Source organism: Podarcis raffonei, chromosome 2, assembly GCF_027172205.1.
Source record: "Podarcis raffonei isolate rPodRaf1 chromosome 2, rPodRaf1.pri, whole genome shotgun sequence".
In the NCBI taxonomy this organism is placed as follows: Eukaryota; Metazoa; Chordata; class Lepidosauria; order Squamata; family Lacertidae; genus Podarcis; species Podarcis raffonei.
In genome coordinates, this window is record NC_070603.1 from 105,626,936 (window position 1) to 105,654,762 (window position 27,827).

At 41.7% G+C, this 27,827-nt stretch overlaps 1 protein-coding gene across 4 annotated transcripts; it reads right to left on the reverse strand.

The window, feature by feature from the left end:
- Positions 1-27,827, reverse strand: QRICH1 (glutamine rich 1). 4 transcript variants are annotated; one of them, XM_053378423.1, is made up of 11 exons: positions 27,668-27,750; positions 25,335-25,397; positions 19,708-20,040; positions 12,643-13,665; positions 7,413-7,590; positions 6,474-6,628; positions 5,758-5,872; positions 4,565-4,673; positions 3,590-3,741; positions 1,900-1,990; positions 1-968 (listed from the first exon to the last, which is right to left on the reverse strand). In XM_053378423.1, exons 3-11 carry the CDS (start codon positions 20,017-20,019, stop codon positions 776-778), a joined length of 2,328 nt encoding a protein of 775 aa, XP_053234398.1. In that variant the 5' UTR covers positions 20,020-20,040; positions 25,335-25,397; positions 27,668-27,750; the 3' UTR covers positions 1-775. The 4 variants fall into 4 exon arrangements, with proteins under 4 accessions (XP_053234398.1, XP_053234399.1, XP_053234396.1 ...); XM_053378424.1 differs by lacking the exons at positions 25,335-25,397; positions 27,668-27,750 and adding an exon at positions 27,752-27,827; XM_053378421.1 differs by lacking the exon at positions 25,335-25,397 and having other exon boundaries at positions 27,668-27,790.

Below are 27,827 nucleotides of genomic sequence, written 5' to 3' on the forward strand. Positions count from 1 at the left end.
TGTTGAAAAGACGTGCTCGTCATTCTTAATAAACAACTAGCATAAGAATACATTAAGAGAAACAGGGTGGTATCTTTATATGATACACAAGTGTATGTTACAAGAATTCCATCAGGCACAGGAGCCTCAAGGTTTTAAGGCCTCAACATCAGGCCAAGAAAGAAAGAAAGAAAGAAAAAGAAAGAGAGAGAGAGATTGAGAGAGAGAGAGAGAAGTGTGGTAGTTTGTACTTAACATCTAAAAATGTCACTTTTAAGTTCTTAATAGAAATTGTTTTTCTTTTTCCTTATAAATCATAATTGCAGGTCACTCTCCTCTCCCCTCCAGAACATGTCAGTTTCTGAGCACAAGGAAACTGCAAACTGCCTCTCTTGGCCGATATCCACCATTTCCCGCTCTTTCCAAGTGCATGAGCTCCAAAGCAATGGCCCAGCTAGGCCAAGTCCCTCAATTAGATTTGTTTCATTTTCTTCACATCATAAAAAATCCCAAAGTCAATCTACGGCACCTCACAGCTCCCAGAGAAAGAACGCAGCCCCCAATGCGTCCAGAAGGCTGATGCAGTTGGGTCAGATACACAATGGGGGGGGGTCTCCTTTAAACAGAAGAAGCCTAAAAGGGCTTCATAACTACACCAATTAAAAAAAAACCGGAAAAAAAACCTTAGGCATCTCCTTTAGTGTAAAAGGCTGTACAATTGATCCTGGCCTTATGGCCTGGCCTTCCCTCCCACCCTGTCCTACCCTCACCCTTTTTCTGAGTTGGGAGGGATGCCTTAGTGCATGGTGCTGGCATTCGCCACAGCAATAGCTGCCTGAATCTCTCGTATCACCAGAATCCGGGTGAGCATCTGCTCCATCTGCTCTCGACTGATTGGCTGGATGGAATACCAGATAGGGCTGTTGGGAGCCACCACTGGTTCAGGAGTCAAATAGAATGTATCGTTTCGGCCTTTCACGCTCTGGGGGCTGAGAAGACAGAGAATATCGTTAAGCAATTACTTTGACAGCATACACTTGAAACAGCTATGAACACTATCTTACAAACATCTACGTTTTTTCTGAACCGCCAAAGGTTCCACATGTAACACAATACAAAAAGTGACGTCCTGATCATTTCAACCTCCATTTTACAACAGTTTAAGCTGGCTGTGGCATTGAAGACTAAAACTGGAGAATTAGGACAGGCCTTCCCATGAGGTTTTCTGCTCTAGCACCTGTCTCCCCTCTTATGTCTGCCCCCCCCCCCGCACTACATCTGCAACCCTAGCCTTTGGTAATACATTTCAAGGTATTCGAAAAAGGGTGAATTGTGAGTGCACAGGAATTCAGGTTGTATCTGAAATGCCCAATTTGTACAGTGCATTCTTTACATTCTACACCACAGACTTCTCACACTAACTTGGGGATTTCACTGGGCTTTGGAAATGAAGAGCAAGTCCAAAAATGTTTTTAAAGACTAGAAACTGCCAGTCACTAATCAACATGTTGGGTACCTTTTTCCACAGTGCCACACCAATATACCTCCATCTATTTTATAGACCTCTGCCAGGGAGATCAAGTTCCAGTTTACTCAATACAAAGTGTTTGCCCACTTCAAACACACTATGTTATATACCCAAACTCTTTCCAGTAAAACACAGTGTCAAGAGTTATGCAATGCCCAGCATTTAAAATAAAATAAAATAAAATAAGCTACACTACAAGCCTCTCAATATGCATGCCATTAAGTTTGCATTTTTGACAATTCAAGTAGGAAGCATAAGGTAGTCTTCTTTATACAAGGTCATCACTCCAATAAATTAATAGGTAAGTTTGATTAAAACAGTAGAAAGTACACACAAACCCTGAACATCCAGATAGCTATCCTTCTGTGGCTCTGGATGTCAGGAACACTTACCATTTGAAGAGGTAGAAGTCATAGAGCTTTATAGGACACCTCAAGGGATTCTCTGGGTTCTCTGTCTGCTCTGCATACATGTCATCAGTAACTGCAAGTCAATCCCAACAATACAGAACATCAGAAACCTTGAAGTTGATGTGAGTAAAACCTAAGTAATCCCACAATTTGAAAAGATGGGACACAGCAACACAATGGCTTTCTTGCTGCAGATGGACAACTATTATGTTACCATTAAACAAAGAACACATCCACTGCTACCTGTGCTTTTTTGTAGTTCTGTTTACATACAAACATAAATATCTCAGTGCGTTGTCTAGTTTTTAGCAAGGAGGTAGGAGTCCTACTTATCAAAAAGCATTCCAGGAACAGTTTGGTGGTCAAAGTTTCATCTTCTTTGCAGTAGGATCCATGGCAGTATCATTCATGTAAAGGTTTTCCAGCTAGACTAAAAGGTCCCAGTCTTCAGTTTAAACCTATCTTTAGCTGTTTTATGTACTGTTTTAAAACTATTTATAGCTGTTTTATGGTATGTTTCTAAACTGCCTTGAGACAAGTGTAAAAGGTAATAAATAAATAAGACGGAAAAGCAACTGGGGCTTCATAGAGAATCTCTGAATAGATATAAATGCACAGTAACAGAACTGTGCCCCCAAGAGCAGTCCAACATAAGCTCAGGGGCATATAAAGCAAGGAAGCAAGTACCACTACAGTGTCATCTCAGAAGTTTGGCATACCTAAAGCTTTTAGATGCTGTTTTGATACATTTGGGACGCGGGTGGCACTTTGGTCTAAACCACTGAGCCTCTTGGGCTTGCCAATCGGAAGGTCGGCGGTTCAAATCCCCGTGACAGGGTGAGCTCCCGTTGCTCGGTCCCAGCTCCTGCCAACCTAGCAGTTCGAAAGCACGTCAAAGTGCAAGTAGATAAATAGGTACCGCTCTGGCAGAAAGGTAAACGGCGTTTCCGTATGCTGTTCTAGTTCGCCAGAAGCGGCGTAGTCATGCTGGCCACATGACCCAGAAAAACTGTCTGCAGACAAATGTCGGCTGCCTCAGCCAGTAAAGCGAGATGAGCACCGCAACCCCAGAATCGTTCGCGACTGGACTTAACTGTTGGGGTCCTTTACCTTTTTTTTTTTTGATACATTTAATTAATATTCCATTTTCCAACCACAAACAACTAGCTTTGATATAACCCAATTAATAACAGTAAGCTACACACATGCACTCATTTCAGTAAATGCCAGGGTAAGGCAGCAAAGGACCTTCAATAAAATGTATGAATGCAAAGAAATATTTTTGTTTGCAGAAAGTAAGAGAAAGGCATCATTACCAAAAGAAAAAAATCCCCACTGTGTGCTACAGTTGATCTTCAGGGATGATGGCATCTGCAACAGGACTTGCATCTGCAGATCAAATACCTGTGATATCTCATATAAAGTTCCATGATATAGTAAGTCCCAGTCCCAGAAGGTGGCTTTGTAATCAATCACCATCAGCACCAGAAATTGTCTAGCCATACTCACCACCCAGGCTTACCGGGCTGCAAATTTAATTATGAATCCAATTTTTTTGTCTTCCTTTAATCCTGTGGTTCTCTCTCCCTCTCTCTCTCTCTCGAGAGAACTGCAAAACAAATATGATCAGCTACTTAAAGCACAGCTTTTTTCCCCCCATGTTAAGTTCTACCTTTCTGGCCTGCCTGGTGTATGCCAAGTGCCTTCAGGTACCGGATGCTCGTACTCTTATCCTTGGGATTGGAAGGGTTCTTCTTGGTCTGCCTCAAAACCTTTGAAAAGGCCAACTTCATATGCTGGTCTACTGTTTTCAACAGGAAGTATCTGAACATCAAGTGGAAAAGGTGGAGAGCACAGATCAGTTAAAGATGCACAATAAATCTTTACCTTTCCAACACTGGCAGAAAAACCTTTTTTCCTATCAGGAACAAAACAAGGCTCTTAATAGCCAACATTTGATGATGGCGTGTAAGGTTTTTAAAACATGCATTTATTTCAACAGACATATACAGTTCAATAGACAGCTCATATGGCATGTTTTATAAGCAATAGTTAGCTTCATATGAGTGAGGTGAACTGAGAAGGTGGTCATACAAATCCATGAAGGATACAGCTAACAATGGCTATTAGTCTCAATAGCTAAATAGGATCTCTGTATTTTGGGACAATATAACCCAAATAACAGGAAGCGGCCGCAGGACAGAGCACCAACATCATACTTCTGTGAACTCCCAGAAACACTGGGCTGGTCACTCTAGAAACAGAATGTTAGACTGATTGCTGTCATGCATTCAAAGATTGATTAGACTTACACACATACCCACATGTACGTGTGTGCGTGTGCGAGAGAGTGATAGAGAAACTTAGAACAACCATGTAAAGAAGTCAGAACTATGACCATATTGCACACTGGGGAAGACTGAATTTTCCGATGGCCGCCTAGTAAGTTCACTGAAGAAGGAAGACTGGAGACCTGCTGGTTCACTGGTTCATCTAGTAGTTAACTATGCCAAACTAGCTCTGATAGCTCATACCAAAATGCGTCTAAGTAATTCTTCATTGGTAGTTTGTGCTCAAATGTGCACATTAATTCACAGTTCACTAAAGAATAGGCTTCCACGAAGAAGGCATCTTTATTAGTACTTACTTTGTGTTAAAAAACATGAGCGTCGTCAGCAAGGTGGCAGGAGAGTGTGCTCCAAGCTGCTTACACTCCCACAGCATCTCTTCTGTCACATGGTTAGGAAGAACATAGCCTGTGAAGATCAGAAGATAATTTCAACAGATGTATGGAAACCAAGGAGCATCTCCAATCAATTACCCCAAAGTTCCTATTAAGAGAGAAAACTAATTTACAAAGGTTTGACTAGCGACAGCAGCTCCTACATATAGCATACATTTCAGTTTACAATGACATCAAGTCTAACTAGCTGGTTTGAGATTTCTAACAAATAGTTTGTAAGTACAGCTTATTTGGATACAACTCAGAATAGTCCCAATGACACTGATGGATCTAAGTTAACCATGTTAATTACTTTTAGTGTGTCCGAATAGAATGTTTGACCTTATGGAGCTCTGTATTGTTATACACTAAAAAATACTTCATGCTATCTTGTTGCAACTACTATGCAAGCATACCATTCCACAAAGAAAAAGGCAGAGACATTGGCTTGCCTAACTTATGATGCCCTAAACATTCTAGAACCAGTTCTCACAGGGAATGCCATCTCCTCAAAAAATCAACAACTTCAAATTCCATCTCACCAGAACAGGCTTTACGAGCAGAAGACCTTTCTCAATTAGCACCCCAAAGCTTTGGGACACTTCCAAGGGTTATTCATTTGTGCTCCTGCTCTCTCGTGACATTCTGGAAACAGATGAGGACTATTCTGTTCTGCTTCTGAATGTTAGCCTTACCATACATTTTCATTGTTATAAAATTCCAACATATGGCACCAGATCAGTAGAGAGTTTGGGCAGATGTAAGAAGAGAACCAGATAGCTGGGATGAGCCCGGCAAAAACTACAGCGAAGGCTGCACCATGTGTGCCCAGATGTGGTTCCATCCATATTGAATAATGCAAGCTTGCCTTTTGTACTATAGACAATATATTGGAAAGTGACAATATGGGTCCAGCTATACAGCGATACCCGTACTTCTCTGCAGAAAAGCAAGGATGATTTGGGGCCTAGAAGTCTAGTACAAAAAGCAATTATTTGAATTTATTGCCGATTCTTCCTAGGTCAATTAAGGAAGCATTCCTCTTCAAATGTTCTCTGAGGACCGTTGCGTCTAGACAGTGGTTACCAAGCCTATCTGTGGACTAAAGAGTCTCTTACCAAGAGGAGTGACCCGAGGCTGCACCTCCTTGAGCACTTCATGTAACCACTCAGTGAACCGTATGTAATATAGATCAGAAAAAATGTCATCGACTCGCCCGTTTTCAAATAGATACTGCAAGAAACAGTTACACAGAGGTCAGGCAAACCTGCTCCTCATAGAATTTTTTTTAATAAAAAAACAATCAGTTAGTTAGACTGTGTGTTTGAAGTGCACATGTGAAACATGAGGATTAGAAATCCTTCACCCCCCTGCTGACAATAGAGATTAGGAATCACCTAACAAACTCAACATTAACTCTCTAGCTACAGTTTTACTTATCATGCCTTCCTCTGTAAATCCCATAGTGCACAACACATTTATTCAAAGAGCCTGAAAGGCTAGGCCATGAAGCACCTGAAACTCAGATTAATGGGATTACTATTTGCAAAGCACTAAAGTGATACTGGGCTAATTTCCAGAATTTGCAGCTATTAATAGTTTGTTTCTATGCATAATGATTATTAGAGTATGTTTAGTAATGTGCCACTCTGAATATCAGAACAGCATCCAGTCAAGCTTTCTCAAGTGAAAGAGAAAACCAAGGATCTCAGGAGTGGAAGCCAGTGTCTGCCTCTCTCACTCTAGTCTTGCACAAGAATCCTCCTAGTGACAACATATGCCCAGCATACCACTTTTAACATTGTTTGCAGCAAGGGCTTCCAAAATACCATACCTTTTGAATACACAGGAAGATATAGTACAGAACCTCTGGATCATAGGGTTCACCTTCACTGTTGCGAGCTTCACGAGTCATTAAGCACAGCCCATAATTCAACTCCGCTACAGCAGAGGATATGAGATCTTCCTGGAATCTCAACAGCTGGCGTCCTGCAAACAATGGCACAGAAGGTTACTAATTGGCATTTCTCAACAGAGATGTCTTTTTGTAGACTCAGTCATGCTTTCCCGCTGCAACCTTCCCAATAAACCTATACTGTCACTTGCAAATATTTCTCCTTGTCCCCAGCATATACAAATGTACCCCAAAATTTGCTTGAAATGGAAACTGAATGGATTTCAAACACACGACTTGCCACTCAGAGAGTAAATTGACAATTCACAAATGGTTGAATATTCCTCAATAACAATGGGAAGGAGTCTGAGGTCAGAATACCAAGAGACAATTCAAAGCATGACTGACATTAGTATCCTTTTAAATCCATATTGCTGTGTCAATGAAAAAATCCTGGGTGCCACAAACATTGCATATAAGCTTAACTGTTTTTAAAGTTAACAAGGCTTTTGTATTTTTATTTTAAACTTAAAACCTAACATACATAATGAAAGTTTGCCTTGCTTTCTAAACACACCAAAACAGATTCAAGAATGCAGCTAAGAATGAAATCAGCAAGAAGAGCAGAGACTCCATCACTTAGCAGAAAAGTTATTAGAGAATGAGCTGAGCTGCCTGAAAGGAAAAGTTAAGCCCTCATCATTAGCAAGAACTCTAGAAACTGTTGATTATAGTGGCCTATACACACTCACTGTATATGATAACCCACCCAAAGCCCTTGTAATTCAGCAGCCTATAACACTCTAACTAATCTTTACAAAGCAAAAGATTCCTATTGTTTGAAAGATGGAGCAGTACTTCCCTGCTCACAACACTTACTGCCAATAGGTGCAAGCCTGTTCTGAGCCTCCTTCTCCAGCTCTGCATTTTTAGTCTGTGCCCAGCTCTTCCACACTTCTAGTCCCTCTTCTGGCTTGAGAGAGTGTGGAAGGAGAAGTTCAGGTGAAGGCTGAGGCTGTGGTTGCTGCTCAACTTCAGCAACCTGAACAGTTTGAGCCTGTGGAAAAAAGTCAATTCTGATCACATAGGTATGAAAAGCTTTTGCTTACCAGTACTGTAGCATCTTCCTCCAGCCTGCAGAGCTACTCACCTGACTTCAGTTCATTAGAAGAACTGTACTATATTTGATTTACACCCTGGCAGTTTTAATTGAACGGTCCTCCAGGCGGCTTATAAAATATTTCAATAAAGAGAAGTAAAGATAATAAAAATGGTAATCTTCATAGGAGGTGGGTTCAGGCTGTTTGCTCTTCATTTAATTCTAATGCTCAGAAACCCCTGATATTTCACTACAAATACTGATCACTCTCAATTCCATGTATTTAGTTTGCTACCTCATGACCACTGTGAACACGTCTTACAAAGTCAAAATGCAGAATCAAAACCCTGTGTAACATAGTGGCTACTGCCTTTTTAGTTTGTTGCAACTACAGAGGTCTAGTTCAGAGAAGATAATCTGCACGCCCGCCCCCCAAAAGACCATGGTTTGTTGTCAAGTTCAAGCATTCCTTCCTCTTCTAATGAGGCCAGTTGCAAAGCAGACTGCTAATTTGTTAAAACCAGTTTTCCATAAAGTTACTTCAATTCTGGTTTGTGGGTTGCTATCAAACCACTTTCCTAGTTCAGACATTACTGTAAACTGATTTACGAAACCGTCTTTGCAGCTGGGTACAAGGAGAAGATGTCAACAAACGTTGAATAATTAAGAGATAAAACAGAGTGAACAGATTGCCCTCTGCTGGGGGAAAGCTGAATGCTAATCATTTTAGAAAATACATCTGCTAGCAAACACAGAATCTGAAGGTCACAGCATCATCAGTTTGCCCACAGTTCTAAGTGCAATATTTCCATTAGAATAGATTTTTGTACAAGGCGGCCCTGTGCCTAAGAGTAGCATACTATAAAGGTGCCCTGCCAAACTGAGATTTTGTATCTTAGTGCTGGCCAGGCAATTATTCAAGTTTTCAGTTACAATCCTTTTGACAAAACAAGACAATAGTAATAAAACAAAAGATAAGGCTACCTACCTACCTGGATGTAGACTACGATCAGAACAAAACAATATGATAGCAAAACATGAGAATGCTTCGATCCTTGATTATACACACTTACCTAAAGCCTTACCTAACCAAAACAACAGCGAATAAGGCTAATAGCTTACATTTGTAAGTTTTAATACAGGGGTCAGCAAACTTTTTCATCAGGGGTCCAGTCCACTGTCCCTCAGACCTTGTGGGGCGCCAGACTATATATTTTTTTGGGGGGGGGGATGATGCAAGAATACCATGAGCCCCAGTGGCTGCTTACCTGTGTCTTGCGAGTGGGAGGGGCTGGTGGCGGCAGTGGAGGGACGATGAGCGGTGCGTGAAAGGGCTCCGGAGAGGGGCTGCTTAAAATGGCAGCCGCTTGAGCGCTGCTGATGCTGGCACCAACAAAGCCCAGCCCCCTTTCTCCTCTAGGCAGGGCGGAGAAGCCAGGAGGAGGGAGGGAGGGAGGGAGGGAAGAGGCACCGCCACTTCTGTCTGAGGGAGAGGGAAAGAGTGCAAGCACTGGCGATCCATACGGCAATTCCTGGACCGTCCGCAGGCCGGATCCAGAAGGCAACTGGGCCTGATCCAGCGCGCGGACTTTAGTTTGCTGACCCATGTTTTAATACTTGACCCCCTTCCATATTTGACATGCCTAACAGTGAGAGGGTGAGAAAGCATAAACATTTAGAAGTTTGAATAGCTTAACTGAAACCTATACAAGACTGATAGTAGTGCCCTGCTCCCAATTTCCTATCATCCTTCTCTTCTACTTTTTCCTTCCCCTCTTTTCATATCCCACATTTAACATACAATTCATTCATTTTGAATGGTGCATTTTCAGTTCAAGAGGAATTGAGCTAGTATTCTGACATCATGATAAAAGCCTCTAAAGCAGGTGTGGCTAACCAGTGGCCCACCAGGTATTATTGAGAATACTTCCATCATTCCTGACCATCAGTCACAATGGCTGGGGGCAGCGAGAATTGTTATCTGAGCTGGGACACAGGTTAGCTCTAAATTGTGATCAATATATGAGATCTTATAGTAAGAATACCCCAGCAGATTAAAAAAACAAAATAAGAAGCCCATTCCACATTGAGCCTCTGGATCAGCAAATTCTGCCTACAAGAAGAATGCTGAGTCACAATAGCTCCACAGCCAATCTCTGGGCTTAATTTGAGCAGGCTGAAGTATTGGCAATTTTGAAAAAAGGACTGGCTATCAATAGAAGATAAGGGCAGTAGCTGCCACATGATTACGTCAAACTCTGCCTCGATTTTGTGCCTTCCTCTACCCTAACAGTCATTTTGTGACTGATGATTCTCAGTAATTTTCTGCCCTCTCAAGTAAGCACTGAGGGTAGTAAGTTTGAGAACTCCTCCTCTATTTTAAACTACTCAGGTTAAAAGCAACAGCAGCCAAGGAATCTCCTGAGTTTTTATTATCTCAAAGACCCAACTCTAAAAGTTGTGATCAGAATAATTTCCCTAGAAAGATACACTTGCACCTCTAAACAATAATAGCTTTTAATTTCTATTGCCTTTCTTCACCATGCCTCATTATTCTTCCTGGCTTTTTTCTTCTTGCTTATCCTTTTGTTAGTCTCAAGAGCCATTCTGTTTTAGCTCCCCATTTACTGAATACAGTGGTACCTCGGGCTAAGTACTTAATTCGTTCCGGAGGTCCATTCTTAACCTGAAACTGTTCTTAAGCCGAAGCACCACTTTAGCACATGGGGCCTCCTGCTGCCACCATGCCGCCAGAGCACAATTTCTGTTCTCATCCTGAAGCAAAGTTCTTAACCCAAGGTACTATTTCTGGGTTAGCGGAGTCTGTAACCTGAAGGCTATGTAACCTGAAGCGTATGTAACCCGAGGTACCACTGTATATAGCTGGTACTTTACCAAGCGATGTTGAGGCTTAATAAAAGTTACTGTTGTGTAAGATCAATTCTCTAATGTGAAAATTGTTCCAGTAGGGTAGATGGCACACAGAAAGTAGTCTTATTGAAGACTAAAGAAATGCAAGAAACTACATGGGAGTTGAGAAAATTTGGCGATGCTACTGGACCCAACAAGGATTGGCCTCAGTAAGTCTAGAACAAAAAACTTGCAATCTTCTACATGCTCTAAGACAACATCAAAACCTTCCTAAAATCCCATGGGCTAATATCAGAGTAGCTGTGGGAATCCAACACTCGCACGTCAGGCTGCAAGGTATGTTAGAGAACCACAAACATGTTACATTTTGCTTCCTAGCAAAATTTTGGCACAATAAACAGAGAACAGAGAAATCCAGTTAAGTTTATATTTCACTGGAAGTACTCAAGAGCTTAGGACAAAAAAATTCTACATGTAATTTCTTAACTGCATTTGAAAATTTTGAACCAGGGGTAATCACTCCTAACATTAACTCATAGTGGAATATTTCTGTCAAAGTGTATTCCGTTATAATGGCAACTGTAGCCACACCCTTTTTTTTAACCACACCACATATTGCTGTATGGACAACTGAATTATGAAGCGAGTTTAGAATGAGTACAGCATGCTCTGTCATATGCCATTCCATATATGGGGTGAGGCGTATTTTCAAAGGCCACATCACCATGTATTTACTAAAGAACCTGTTCTTACTTCAACCAAAACACCACAACCCTGCAAATTCACATATATGAACCTCACTAACACATACAAAGGAGGGATTGCAGTTCCAACAGGGATATGCTTTGTATATAGTCCCAGGTACAATCCATGATGCGGGATGCGGGTGGCGCTGTGGGTTAAACCACAGAGCCTAGGGCTTGCCTATCAGAAGGTCGGCGGTTCGAATCACTGGGACGGGGTGAGCTCCCGTTGCTTGGTCCCTGCTCCTGCCAACCTAGCAGTTCGAAAGCACGTCAAAGTGCAAGTAGATAAATAGGTACCGCTCCGGCGGGAAGGTAAACGCCGTTTCCGTGCGCTGCTCTGGTTCGTCAGAAGCAGCTTAGTCATGCTGACCACATGACCCAGAAGCTGTACATCGGCTCCCTCAGCAGTAAAGCAAGATGAGCGCCGCAACCCCAGAGTTGTCCACGACTGGACCTAATAGTCAGGGGCCCCTTTACATTTACAATCCATGACAGATTTCAGACAAGAAGGACTCTCTCAGTAACGGCACCCGACTCTAGAGTTAGTGTTTTGCAAATCACTAATGTGATTTAGTCTCAACACAACCCATTATAATGGCAGCTAATAAAGCTTAATGATTAGCCCAACAGAAGATTTAGCATAAATATTAAGAGATTGGAAAGGCGAGAATGCTTGCCTTATGTACACCATTAGAATTATGAAATACTTAAATGCAGGGGAGGAAGGAGTACAACACTGTCCTCCTGCATCCTAGTGTAATATTAACCCCTACCCCATTCTGCCATTCCCAGAATAAGAACAAAAAATGTTTCATTCACCCTGAACAGTAATAGATGTCCAGTCCCAGTCCAGAGTTTCAAATCTGGGAATCAGTGAAATTTATACTAATTCAGCATTTCTGATAGTTAGCACCCTGAGGAAGGACCATTTACCTTTTGCAATTTACAGAGTTTGGTCCAGCAGTCTTGAATGCTTTTTAAAAAAACACCCTCGGGTTGTTGTTTTTGCAGAAAACCATTTGCAGAAACACAAGTATATTACATAGTCCTCAAAAGGGGGAAGAGGAGCATATAGACATTACATTTCAAAACGTGCAGATACGTTTCTGCACAGTTCTTTACAGCAGGAAAGAGCAGAATATCTGTGCTACCTGAACCCCTAATGCTGAAAATCCTCATCGTATGGGCACCTCTCAATACAAAATTCTGGAAGAACATCCAGCTGCATGCAAGCTGAGTAACTTTACATAAAAACAAGGTACATATTACTCTGAGTAAAGTTTTGCTGTCTTTGCACACTGCTGACAGTTCTGCCCTTGGGCTAAGCCACTGCTCTCTACATTTGGAACACTCCACAGTGCAGACAGGTTGTTCATTAAAGTAGTTTACTTACAGAGCAAGTAACTTGCAGCTGCTGGTGTTGCTGCTGCTGCTGCCCCTGCTCTTGCGGTGTGGACTGCTGCTGCTGTGGGTCCCATATATGGACCGTCTGGGCTGTATTCTGATATGTCCCTGCCACTGCTTGCACTGCCACTGGAATGTGGATATTGCCATTCATAAACTGTGCTGGGAAAAGGGAGTTGGCAAGGGTTTGCACCACTTCCTCATGAGAGTTTTTCACTACTGATGCACCTCCCACCATCTTATCCTTGTCATCTTCCAGCTTCACAGTGGCTAGGGCCGTCGGGGAGCCACTGACATGGACGGCATTGTAGGCCTCCTGGGGGATGGCAATGTGGGTTATGTTTTGCTGCTGTAGGTCGCCACGTGGTTGTGCAGAGTAAACAGGGATGGTCCAAGTCTCTCCAGTAGGGCTGGTTATGGTCCCAGTGGCACTGTACAGGTGGGCACTATCCACCGTTAACAAGTCCGGCCTTAACGATACATAACTCTGCTGCTGGCCTTGGGGGATGGCCAGGACTGTGGCAACCGGCTGCCCTGAAATAGCATATGACACAGTAATAGGCATATCCACTTTGCGCTTCTTTACTGGCTGGAGGACACTGGCGGTGCTGATCCTTCGCTCGCCTTCGCGTGGTGAGCCCTGTTGAGATGGAGGAGGGGAAAGCGCCCCAACTGTCTGGATCTGGATCTGCTGGCCCCCAGCAATAGCCTGTCCTGCCACAAGCTGTGCCTGGATTTGCTGGTGCTGCATATGTTCCTCCTGTATTTCGGCACCCTGGATTTGCTGAGCAGTCTGCACATGCTGCACCTGGATCTGAGCTGCCTGCAACTGCGAAGGGCTAGGACTCTGAAGCGCTTGACCCTGTATCGTCTGAGGTGCCGGCTGTTGCGCCTGACCTTGGATCTGCACTTGGACCTGTATGGGCTGATCTGAGGCTTGATGAACAGTGAGCTGGGGAGAAAGCTGCTGAGTGGAGACTTGCTGAGGGGATTGCTGAACCTGAACTTGCACCTGTAAAACAAGGATTCAAAAGTTAGCATTCATTAACTCCAAAACCTCTGATCTATTGACTTTTGTGATTAGGCCAAGGAGAAAGTATAATATAAATGAACTGTCAGTTGGGTATCAGAATGCGGCCATACATAAAAAGTAGTCATTTCTGTACACTTGGGGACCACCCAATATTTCAAATTAATTTGTAAATTAAGGCAAGAGAGAAAAACTGACAATATCCCAGTGAAGAATGAGCACTCTTAGCGGCCTTCAACAGCCACAGAATGTTGAAGGCAGCTGTACATCAGTTTTTGACTATGAAAGAATTTAGTGTACTCAAGCTTGTAAACAGCTCACATGCAGCTGGAAAAGGGCTGGTGGCAGCAGAAATTGGGATCAGAGAATGTGCGTCTGAGGCTAAATAACTCATCTTCCCTGCACTATATGTGGAGGTTTGGGAAGAGAAGTTGGGAGAGAATAGGCACTTTTTCATTTTCCCACTCTCCAGAAAAAGCACTCTGGTTTGAAGCAGGCAGTAAATTTCTAGTGATGTACAGAAGAGCAAGGGATGTTTACAGAATGATGATAAAAGGAGATTTTTCTCCAACCTCTCCAACCAGCCACCATCCCAGGAGTCCTGAAAAGCACTATGAATCTTCTATTCTAGGCTGGCTTGAGAGCTGAATAGCACCTTCCCAGGATACCATAAACTTATTATTCAGACAATGTTTTCTTATAAGTGTGTGTATGTAGTTAGAACTTCTCAAAAAGGCGTAAGCTTAATAGTGCAACTATAAGAAAATGGAAGGAATGGATTTCCTACAGAGGCATCTTGCTATACTGGAAGAAAGTGTTTTTGAATGAGTATAATGCAACAAAATTGTAGCAAGAGGTGATAGCTGAAGCACTCAACAAAACTTAAGAAATTCTTACTTTTTTTAGTAATAGTATCACATATAATACTTAAAAGCCTGCAACAGAGGCAGTAATACTTTCCAAACTTCACATTATTGTCCTCTTGTTAACACCAAAATAGGGGCAAATTCTTACATGTGTTTCTGGCACTGCATACTCCTATGGGAAATGTAATGGTACACTTTTGTCTGAAGTCACAAATCTAACATGGTAACTTTATGTGGAAAGCCTGTGAACAAATTGCTCCCCAAATTAAACAGAGGTGTTTCTTAGAAGTTTTTAACATTTACAGGTCTTTAATTTACAAACTACTAATTTTTCTGCAAATGTGTTGAGTCCCAAAATATTCTGCAGATACCACCCACAAAAATAACTACGGGTGGAAATACTAGATATAAAAAATTAATATAGTAATGAGAACATGCTATCTATCACTCAAAACTCTTATGCTAATCTTGAAATGCAGAAAAGAGAAACAGTTAAAAGCAGAAAACGGAAAGGATAGCTGATTATCCAAAGACCAGCTAAGTTAATGTAGAAATAAGTCAAAGCAAAACCACATTTCTAGATATGATAAAAATGTTCCAAGTCAGTTATGAAACTGACGAGAAGCAGCAACAAATTCTGACTTAATCACAGCAGTTTCCAAATTCCGTAATAAGACACAAGTGTTGAACTACATTCTATATGCTCAGTTAACTGAACATGCTTAAAATCTAGGGTTTATCCCAAATTAGGATTTTGGGATTAAAGCTGCAGAATTCAAGAGCTCCTTTTTATAAGCAGTAAGCTCTCTCAGTGCCACATGTATCAAACAGTTTACCTTTTTCTGTCCAGCATGTGTTGTCTAATTTAAACTTCACTGACCATTTTAAAAGAAGCTACCAAGCACATACTTACATTCCTATCACACACAAGATTTGTGAAGTTCCCCTCACTCACAAAAAGGCTCCAAATAGTTTTCTATGAAGATTAAAGCAATCTGTATGTAGAATATGAACTAATCCCACCTAAACTCTACACAGGCAGTAGAAAGGAATGTGTCTGTAATAATCCTGCTGGTCAAACCAAAGCATAATCAGACAGACTTCTCTCATGTCCACTGATATAATCAATACAGAAGCATTTGCTGTTAGTTTCCAGCTATACATGGAACATAGAACCAAAGTGGTGGGGGTGAAGGAACATGACAAAAAAGGTCTCCTATTGTTTCAAAGATACTCTCAAAGTGTAAGGCAAAGGGGCTGGAGTGACAGAAGAACAATCTAAGAATAGTTCACAAATGCATGCTTATCACTCATGGCTGCAGCATCAAATATCAAACAGATTGACTTTTGTGCTAACTCAAACAATGTTTTTAGTAAATAATAGTTCAGCTGAAAACCAACGAATTTGAGTAATTAAGCAATGAGAAACCAAGCTACGTATATGCATGTATGAAGCAGGAATACTGTGTAGTCAAACTGTTTGGGGGAGCCTATCAAAGCAAACAAGTTAAAACTTCCTGAGCTTTATTTTCATAGGTGCTAACTGCTTATCTTGTTCTTAAAATTAGACAGCTTCCTGTTAGTTTAATAAATATTTAACGAGGCACCTTCTTACTCCTCAAGACAAAGCTTTGTATTGTTTAAGCTCCTTGGTGCTTGGGCATAGGCTTCCTTGCTGGCAGCTCCTTATTATCTTACATATAAGTGTATCTCAGGAAGGTAGTGAAACTGGTTTCTTCTGAAGCTTAGAAAGGACTACCAGCAAATATCACACTGCAGGCTTGTTTTTAATGCTGTGCTTCAGGGCAGACTGTGGGAAGGGAAACACCTTGACTGCATATACCTTGGATCCTGAACGCCACAAACCCAGAAGTGAGTGTTCTGGTTTGCAAAGGTTCTTTGGAACCCGAACGTCCAATGGGGCTTCCACAGCTTCTGATTGGCTGCAGGAGCTTCCTGCAGCCAATCAGAAGCCGTGCTTTGGTTTCCAAACTTTTTGGAAGTCGAATGGACTTCCGGAACTGATTCCATTCAACTTCCAAGGTACGACCATATAGATGTCATTCAGCAGCTTTAGTGCTCATCTGTGAAAACTTTCTTTCAGGTACCAGACTAGGAATGCCTTACATGCACATGGAGAACAAGTATAGAATCATATGAACTAAAAAGGAAGACTAGTTTGCTTTAATCCTCTATATGATACACAATTCGTACTTTTGATAAAATTTGGTATCAACTTATAAAATCATTTCGCACTAGTATTCCTCAATTCTATTATGCCTTACTGCTAATATGCAAGTGCCCCCCCCCAAAATCTTCAGCAGCCCACAGGTGCTTTTATGAGTTGCAACAGTTTTCATATTTGAAAAATAAAATGTATTTTATCCAGAGACAAGTTTAAGTGCCAAACCATATATGCAGTTGGACACTCACAGAGCATTTTCTTAGTCACATTTAGCTTGGCCCAGAAGGTATAATGGCAAAAATGGTACACATCACAAATTCAGAGCTATTTATCTTTCAAAAAGCAGTCCCATTTTTTTAGTCATGCAAAGGCAACCCAACTCTGAACAAAACAGCTCTGACAATCTTTTTGTGTCTGGAATTGGGTGGGTGTGCTAATTTCCCCAAATGCACATTCCTATATCATCCTCTCACATCATGGTGATGGTACTATCTGTCCATAGAACCCCCTTGCCACAGAATTGAATCAATTTTTATTTCATATTTGAGGGCAGAGTAAGAACATTGTAGTTCAATACTTAAATTAAGTTCAATACTTAAAGTGACTATAGTTTTATATTTTGTGTTTACAAAGAAATGTAATATGCAACAAGCTAATGCAAAATAGCTATGTAGAGTAGTCAATACATTGCTTATGCATTGCTCACAATGAATGAAATCCCCAGTGCTTTCTATTTTGTATTGCATTATACTTCAGTGCTGCTGTTTTTTAACTAGATTGTATTCTTTTGTTAAAATTTATTTTTAATGGTCTGAAGAGGTTTAGAGCAGCAATATTTGGGATACCTTCAAGCTATACAAGGTCCGATGGAAAAGGTTCGAATAATTAGAGTGTTGTTCAACACCCTCATTATTTCATCTATTAGATATTTCTATATTCTGTGCATCAAGAGGGTTTGTTTTTTTTTAAAAAAAAGACTGGCCTAATCCTAAATTTAAGCATTCAGTATACCACAACTGATTCTTACACTGATTCTATCTATATATCAGTGCCAGGACTATCATATGCTAAGTTCACTATTATACATAGATGGTTGAAAGTGCAAATAGCATCCAGGCAAGGCAACATAGTTAGAACTCAAATTTCCAATGGAGACCTACAGCTGAGTGCCTTGCCTAGGTATTGTTGCATTTAATTAAATGTCAGGGGCACCTAGGTTTGCTGAACAAGTCCTGTTTTTCTAATGTAAATAAAACTCTTTGAAGAAATCCAAATGAAAGCACTAGCCTGTAACTGTTTACACAGTAGCAAAGAGCCATGTACTTTTGATTCACATTAGGTTTCATAATACAGAGAAATATAGGATTAGTCTACTAAGCTCCGAAGCATGACTACATTTTCTGCTAGTTTGTTATTGTCTGTACTTCAAGTTAAACACAATATGGCCACAAAACATGTGTTTGCTTCAAGTAGTATAATAAAGTAAGGTCTAAATTCCTCCATGGGGAACATTAATAATTCCTAAATCAAGGGTGAACTAAACTGCTCACTGTGTTTCCAATTACTGGGGACCGGCAGAATCAAATATTAGGAGTCAGTATTACAAATCTAAGGTTAATCGTCCCTGTTACTCACGATTCATGTACGTATGCAATTATGATTCCATATCTAAGGTTAATCGTCCCTGTTACTCGGATTCATGTATGTATGCAATTATAATTCCATATACAGTAGGAACTGGCAACCATAAGGCCACAAGTAGAATTTGGCCTTGGGTGACAGCCAATTGATCCCAGGAGTCCTACTGCCAGTGCTGATGCAGAGCCTTGAAAGAATCTCTCCACAGTCACTATTCAAAATGTAAAGCTCAATGATGGCAGACTCAGAACTTTTGTGATCAGGTTTATGTTGACTAAATTCAGTTAAGGGTTGAAAGGGAAAGGAAGACAGAGAAGTTATGGACCTGACTGCTAGACAAGCCCTAAATGGCTTGGATCCAGGCTATCAGAAGGGCTGTACCTCCTTATATGAGCTTGCCTGGGCTTTGTTATCTTCAGGGGAGGCACTGCTCTTGGTTCCACCATCACAGGTAAATTTAGTGAAGGCACAAGAGAGGGCCTTCTGAGTGGCTGCTCCCAGATTGTAAACTCTCTTCCATGGGAGACAAGGTTGGCCCCCTCTCTGCTTTCCTTTCACCAGCAGGCAAATGCAAAGTTCCTAAGGAACGCATGACTCAGTTATTAACACTGAATCATATAAGTTACAGTAAGCCATTTGTTTTCCATTAGGTATTCACCAGAATGATGGGTATTATTGGTTTAAAGGAAACACTAGACGCAGTCAGGAAGTTTTGTGCAAATGTGCTTTAAAAGTCACTTCTGCAGAAGAATCTGTCTGAAAATTCAAGATACACCAGGCCTCTAGAAATATGGATACACTGTTTGAAAGAGTGGCATTTGGGAAGTAAAGTTAAAATTGATTTGCCTTATTCCTGTGCTCTTTGGACTATACAGTACTCTTAATAATTTATCTTATGGTCATGTTTGCTTTTAAAGAACATTCACAGATATCCAACACTGAGAGGACTTTCCCCTTCGTCTCCTCTGCAGCCCCACGCATGCCCAACATTTGGACAGCTGAATATCACCCAAGTACTTAACACAGGTACTTTGTGTACTATGAAAAGAAAAAGCAAAATTAGCAGGGTGGAGAAATTTAAATTAAGTTTCTGATTTGAATTAGATTGGTCCATGTAACAGATATATAGAAAACTAAATAAAATCTTTAACCTATCTGAGCGACGAGCAAAAACTTTTGTACCTAACAACTACATTCTTTTTCAATTAATTTGTTTTGGAGGAGAGAAATGTATGTCTCTACAGTTGTCTATGAAAGCTGCCCAGAGCACAAATTCCTGCATGCTTTTATGTATGAAAGCAGCAAAGAGTAAGACGTGCATCCTTTTAAGATTACCTGAACTTGCTGGGGTTGCTGCACTTGTATTTGCTGCTCTTGCTGTGTTTGCTGCTGGACGCTTGTTGTAACTGGGCAAGCAAGTTCAAGCAAAGATCCAGCCACTTCTGTGCTATCTGTGTAGATGCAGTTGCCACCTTGCTGGTATACCATGGTGGTGGTAGCAGCCGTCTGCTGAAACTCCTGTAAGGCTTCAGGACCCTTGGAGGCAAGGGAGTCCAGGAATTCCTTCATCCTATGCTGTGGGATCGTTCGTGCTTTGACACGGATGTATTCTTCAAAGGAAATGGTGTTATCCAAAGAATTATTCATATTGCAAGGTACTCAGGATTCCTTAAAAGAAACAAAGCAAGCCATTACAATTACACTCTAAGCCACTCTCTCTACATTTCTGATGTCTTTATCAATAAGGTAGAAATATTATTCAGGTCATTCTGACTACTCACCACAGGTTAATTTATTGAAAAGTCATGCATAACAGACACATGCAGCTTTCTATTAAGATCCACTAATCTACAAACCCATTGTCTTTCAATGAGAACCTCAACTCAAGGCAGAGTCAAGCCCAATCCAAATCAGAGGATTAAAGTCTCCACTGATATATGGTACCCTCTGTAAAAACTGGGGAGTTCCCACTAGGCATGGAATAAAAGTTGTTGTTTTTAAAAAAGGTTCCACAACTCCAACAGGCTACTGATTCCCCTGAAATGTTTGTCTCCCTGTGCATGCAAAAAAGGTAACCATTCCTAGCAACGTAGCATAACATTGCTCAGCACCCAAAACCAAGTCACAATGGTGCAAGGACAGGAAAATCTAAAAGGAAGTGGGGTGGGGGGAGAGGGAAGATGAGGGAATCCCTCCAGAAGGTTCCCAATTTCCAAAAGGGAAACATTCAGGCTCTGCACAGGTAATTCTGATTCAGAGAATAAGTGGATCATTGCTCCAAGTAAAGAGACCTTCCTTTTTGTGGATGCTCTAACACATTGTTTCATGGCTTCAGTATCAACCACACACTAAGTAGAAATGATTCATCAGGGCCTGGAAATTTTGCACAAGTGTACAATTTAATGCCTAAATGATCTCAGCTTCCATTAAACATGCACACCAAGTTTCTATTTAAAGTGTGGAAGGGTCAGCACCCAGCGAAATTTCAGGAACTGGGAGGGACTAGTAGGACCTTATTGTTTAGCCTAGTATGTATCCTAATGACTAAAATAATTATGCAAAGCAAGGTAAATCAATCTGCATAGCTCATACAGGCTAGAGTATTTTTTTTACTGTATACCCACTGAGTCTTTGCATAAGGTTCACTAAATCTGCAGGCTGCAAGGCCTCCTTCAATTGGTGGGCAGGCCACAGTGATAAGTTTTCATTAAGCAAAATTAATTGTTTTGGCAAAGGCTTTGCCAAATCTATTGACTTACAGTTGAACAACATAGGCCATTCAAAAAGTCCAAAGATTTTGGAAAATAAATTCAAAGTAAATATATATATACATTAGGTTGCCTAATATTTTTCATATTACAGTCGTACCTTTAAAGTCGAATGCCTTGAGAGTCAAACATTTTGGCTCCCAAACGATTCAAATTTGGAATTGAGTGTTCCAGTTTGTGAACGTTCTTTGGAACCCAAACGTCCAACACAGGTTCTGCGGCTTCCGACTGGCTGCAGGAGTTTCCTGCAGCCAACTGGAAGCTGCATGTTGGTTTCCAAACGTTTTGGAAGTCAAACGGACTTTCGGAATGGATTCCATTCGACTTCCAAGGTAAGACGGTGTAAGTATGGAATTTGTGTTTCCTTATGAAAAATATGAAATGGGGTGAAAAATGTATACAGAACACACACATCCCTGGTCAATACGCATAAACCCTGAGAAGCAGGATTTGTTTTTTAAGCAACATAAGCGTTGCTAATAATTCTGAATGCTTAACAGTACTGAGTGACAAGGCGTAGCAACATACAAACCAGTTTCTCACTCATAAAGCATTATACTGTAGTTTCCACTACCAAAGAAATTCTTCAATTAAAGAGAAATGAAAGCTCAAGAGAGACACAGCCACAGTTACTACACAGTGAGAAAGCCTGAGGTGAGAGAAAAGTCATCACTTCAATAATCACTGAAGTGAAGCCACCCAGCATCTAGGCATTTATTTGTTCACATTAATACATTTATGGTACAAAGGTAGCCCTGCATGCAGTCGTATCACCTCTAGAGCTGCTCACAAGACATATATTAACAATAATCACCTACAGTGGACTACTGTAGGACTCAAACACATGTCTCAGATTTCAGCTACCATTGAGACCAGAAGATGATGTCTGGGCCCTCTATCGAATTTCTTGTTTTTGAAAAGTCAAGCAGACGTCTCTGGCCCTGGCTACGTATTATTTGGAGCACCATGAATGCTGCTGCCCCATGGTGGCTCCCTGCACTACTCTTGGTATCATCTGCAACTTCCATCTACATCATTAGGATGGAACATGCCATGCCAGCAATGAATAACCAAATTGGGTCAAATTGGCATCATGGTATAACTACATGATTCACTCTGTGAGGATGGAAATTGCAGTTATTAGCAATCGTCATGTGGCAGCAACCATCAGGAAGGCAGCAAATGCAGTACTCCATGTATAAATGAGGCCCCAACAATTATGTAGATTTTCAGATGGGATCCTATGCAAATTACGAGAGTGATCTAATTTATATATTTTATTATATATAAAATAATACTCATTTTACCTATATTTAGAAAGCAAGGCTAAAAACTTTGAAACTGCCACACTTGCACAATATTGTATCTGTAATTGGCACCCATTCATTGTTGCTACTGAATTTATGGAAAATTTTCTGCAGAAAAGTAAAGCACTAGAAACTTTCCCACAGATCATGGGCATCAATATCACACCAAGCAAACCTAAAGGAATCAATTACATTTAATGTACATGAGGCCCAATTGCTACAAGAATAGTTGCAAACTTGCCATGCCAGATACATCATCAGATGCAGATGGATCCAAAAAGTAAGAGACCCAAGCCAAAAATGTAATTAGGTTTTTAAAATAAGACACATAAATTGACTGCCACTGTCACAGAATGTTTTTCAAATCAGGCCTATTTAATAGTTAAAGTTTAGAGGGGCAGAATATACACATTGCCTACAGAAGTCTTTATATTTAACTAGTAAATCTGATCTACTTTTTCTAGAAAGTTGTAAGTTAAACATATTGCTCCCATATTTTAGCCACTTAAGTATTCAAATTAAGATGCTTAATAAAAAAGATCCCCACTTTTCCAATCAAGGTTCCAGGTGGCAAAAATGTTCTGGCTGTGCAAGGCAGAACTAATGATGCTATTCCCTTTGCTGCTGACCCAGTAAACACAATTCCTCAACAGCAAAGGAGATTAAATCTAACATTTTGACACACCGCTTTTTCCAGCAGAAAAGCATTTGGTGCCATTGGCTAGAATCAGCTGATTCTAGCCAAAGAAGTAGCCTTTTCAAATGCATTGCTGTCACAGAATGGGGTAATAATTATCAGGTTTAATACTGAACCTCACACTGGAATAAAATTATACTCCAATTCCAAACATACTGCTAAGCCCCATTTACTCAAGGGAATTTACATTTAATCAAGCTGCTAAGGATAGTCAGATTCTGGAAAAGTTACAAGAACAGTCTGTGTGTCTCCCCTGCCCACTGTCTTAATTTTGCAATTTTTGCAAATTTTAGGAGTAGCTAACAATGGAGACATATGGCTGGATTTGAGGAATTAACCATTCCTTCTTCCTATAAGTCCTAGGTGAAAACTGAAACCTGTATAATATCTAAGAGAGGTTCATTTAAATGTCTACTACCTCCCACATTCCATTTAGGACTCTGACCAGATGCAGACAAAGTAGCTTCCCCGGTCAAATAGCCTGATAAACGCTATTTTGTGGGCACTTGGGTTGGCCCAATGGAAGGCAATATGGATTCTGGAACATTATGGCTATCAAGACACTGAAGGAGTCATTGTTTTCAAATCAGTGGATTTTGAAATGCCGACCCTTTTAGTTTGCCTCAATCTTATGTAAACGGATAAGATTCTGAGTTACTTAATAAAGTATTCTTACTTAATAAAGTATTATTATAACATTGGGAAATATTCATGGGCCCCATTTTCTAAGGCTAATATGATTTCCACAAATATACTAGCTAGAGAATGTCATACAATATTCAAGAGCCTGCCTTTCAAAGTACAGTGGTACCTCAGTTTAAGAACAGTCCGGTTTAATAACAATTTGGTTTACAAACTCCGCAAAACCAGAAATAGTGTCTTGGTTTGGTTTGAGAACTTTACCTCGGTCTAAGAATGGAATCCAAACGGTGGAAGGGCACCAGCAGTGGGGAGGCCTCATTAGGGAAAGCGTGCCTCGGTTTAAGAACGGTTTTGGTTTAAGAACGGACTTCCAGAATGGATTAAGTTAGTAAACCGAGGTACCACTGTACCTTTAAATATGATTAGGACCTAAGATCTTAATTTCTATTTCTATGAAGTTATTAAAGGGTGGATCACACATCTCATACTTTTGAGAACCAATGATTGAAATCAAGATAAAAATCTGGCCTAACATTATAACTGTTGCCTTTTTCTGCCACCGCTTCAAAAAGAAGCAACAGCAAGTCTAAATTGTTTGACAGAAGTTACCCAGAAATATATTTTTCCTTTCCTGTAAATCTTGACACATCTAGACACATTATACAGTAAGGGTTGATAACTCTCTACCTCAGAAGATTTGACCAACTCATGAAATACTTTACCACTGCTTCTAAGATCCTTTTCCCAATTAAATACTAGCGAACAGTTGAAATTCACAGTTACAGTATTTTCCTACCTTGTCCACACCTTCGTAACCTAATGTAATTTACTGGTAGGAAACAACTTTTCTTTTCACAGGTGCTACTGTCACTACCACTGTTTCATAAAACTGAGGCAGATTAGTAGTTAAATATTTGAACCTTTCATTTACCAAATATTTTAGAAGCAGCAAGATAAATTCTGGGGGAAGCGTAGAGTGGTATAGGACAAAAGTTGACAACAATTCTACAATGGAAATTTGCTCACCCCAAGTTGAACCATCACAAGCTATTTTACCTCCTTGGAATCTTCCAGTCTTGAAGCAATCACCTTCTGTTATATAAGTTACAAGCACCAGTGAATTGCAGGAGATATTCTTCAGCCTAGTGTCACTGTGCCAAGATACCATCCAGAAAAAAGTAATGCACATCAAGTGCGTTAATGCTTTAGCCAACATCCATAAATATAGAAATGCATTTATGCTAATGATACCATTGCTGCAGAAATCATATATGAATCAAAGATCAGTTGTTTGTTTACTGAGCTTTCATCCTTACATGACCTTGGTATAATGTGCATTCCATCAACTTTCAGGAAAAACTGAAATAAATGATATGTAAAACAACAACTTCTGCCTAATGAAACAAGTATTCCTTTATCTGCATTTTCATGTAAATATTAAAACTGGAAAGTCAGGCCAAGCCAACTGATTAGCAAGCAGTTAGTTCTCAGAACTTAAACATTATTGAAAGCACACACATTTGTAGTATGCAGACAATCTAAACTCACCAGGCACCATGCTGTATGTATTTCTGATATTCGTGTCCTGAACTCTTTTAGACTCGTGACATTCTGGAGAAGACAGAACAAAGAAACCCTTTCCATCCCCACTTTAATTGTATTTATTTAAGAAATATAAAGGGAGAAGACAATGTTATATGACAAAGTTGGCAGAGATGTGAAGGCCCCCCCCCAAAGTCCAATCCCCCACCTTTCCCCATTTTTTCCACATTTCTAGCTACTTCATTGTTTTTAAAAGGCAATTCTAGAGCTTTTCTAATTCCAGTGCCTTTTAAGAAAATAAAACTAAAACGCAAACTTTCTGAAACAAGAACTACTCAGTATTCAATGCTGAATTATGTGATGTGTGCGTGACATGCTCCCTTTACTTCTATGAGCTGCCTTGAGTTCTGTGATGGAGGAATAGCATAATATAAACTAACTCGGTAAAAATATGTTAGCATCAAAGCTTGAAGATGGATAAGGTTTCAGAAACCTTGAATGAGGTAGCAACTGAAAGAACACAGGCATGGCTGCAGGAAGCATTGAACATCTGTATCGTCTACATCAGGTGTGGGAAACTTCTGGCCCTGCAGATACTGATGAAATTTCCATCATCCCCAAGCAACACAGCCAATGGTTTGGGATGAAGCAAGTTGTAGTCAAGCAACATCTGCAGGACCGCAGTGTTTCAGAATAATGTAACTTCCAGCCCTATCTGGAGATTGTGGGGGCTAAACCTGCAACCTCTTGTATATGTGCACCCACCCACTACAGTTGTTTATTACTAGTGCTACTATTCAAGTAAGCAGCAAAAGTCTCAGTTCCATCTGGGCAAATCTTTTGCCCACCCTACTGATCAAGACATGTTTGTAACATTAGGCACATGCTAGCATAAAAGTCGATTAGTACATTTCCATAGTAATGGTAGCATATTGTGCTTTACATTTACAAATGCTCCAGCCAAGGGTCTGAAAGCCTAGAAGAGCCCTAAGAAAACGCACAGGAACAAAAGGTGGTCCTATCCACAAAAACCTAGGTTTTAAAGTACTACAAAACTCTCTGTGGAATGCTAAAGGAATAGTTCACATAACAGACCCACAGGAACTGAAAGCCAGGAAAGGGCCCACAGTAGATTCCTCCACCCATCTCTTTATCATTAGTAATAATAGGGCAAATAATCCCCCAGTCACTGGTTGCAGTGAAATAGCAGTGCTAAAAGGTATCTATCGGTTTTAAAGAAAACGAAATCCAGAGACAGATACAGCTGCAATCAGCTGAATAGGGAAAGTTACTCAGCTTGGGTATGGGGTGGGGGAAGAGAGAGAGAGAATCACTCAAGTAAGCCTAACTGTCCTGTCAGAGGTATTGTACAAGGCTACACTAAACGGTCCACTGTAATGCACAGCACGAAGCGCTTTTAGGTACAGTATTTGTAAATATTGCAGGCTCCTAGACAAGGCCCGCACACCGAAAAGGCCCCGCCTTGATCCGCCTCGCCTCCATTTATTATAGCCTTCTGGCCAAGGGTGGGGATGAGCATCCTTGGTCGCACGAAACTGGCGCGCGAATGGCTAGGTGAAGAGGAGGAGGAGGAGGAGAAGCAACGGCGGCGGCCGAAGGGGTTTGGGAAGAGTCAGGAAAATTGGCCACAGCCGTGGCAGCTCACCCCGCCTCCCCAGGGTCTCTGCAGCACTAGGGCCCGCCGGCCTCATCCTGGAACTTCGCCTGCGGCTGCTGCTGCTGCTGCACCCGAGTCGGCGCCTTTGAAGGAGAAGCGGCGCGAGCGCGCCCGCAGCAGCAGCAAACCCAAGGCGCGCGCCCGGCCCCACAGGGCCCTGGTGGTGGACTTCCCAGCGCGCGAAACGCCGGGAACGCGCGCGCCTACTGCCGCCTCTGGAACCGGGGAGGGGGAGCTGGGGGCTGGTGAGGGGAAGAGTCGGGAGCGCAAGGCGGGGCCGCGGGCACCGTGGAACGAACGACGCAAGGCCTCGAAGTCTGCGCGCCGCGGCCCGATCCCGCCCTACGAGTCTCCAATTCCAACACGCACACGCACGCAAATAGGTCCTCTCTCTTTCCCCCCCCGCCCCCCACCACCGCGGAACGCGCGCGCACGCGCTCCCCAGCGCCACACACACAACAGCCGGGCTCGCGGGAGCGCGCTTCGGCCCCGCTACCCCTCCCCCCCGCCGCCGCTATTCTTTTTCTTCTCCTCCTCCTCCTCCACCCCGCCCGGTCTGAGGCAGCTCCTCTTCTTCACCAACCCCCGCCCCACTCCAGCCCTCCCGTCCGCCCCACGTCCGCCGCTCGCCTGTCAGCGTCCCCGCCCAGCGCCGCCTCACCCCGGCCCCTCTGCCGCCTCGCGCCGTCGCCACCTCAGGCCCCGCGTCTTTTTTCCCCTCACAGGTCCCTGGGCGCCATCTTACATTCAACCCGCCGCAACCAATCGGCGCCCGGGCTCGAGCTCGCGACAGCTCCGCCTCCAAGCCGCGCGAGAGCTGC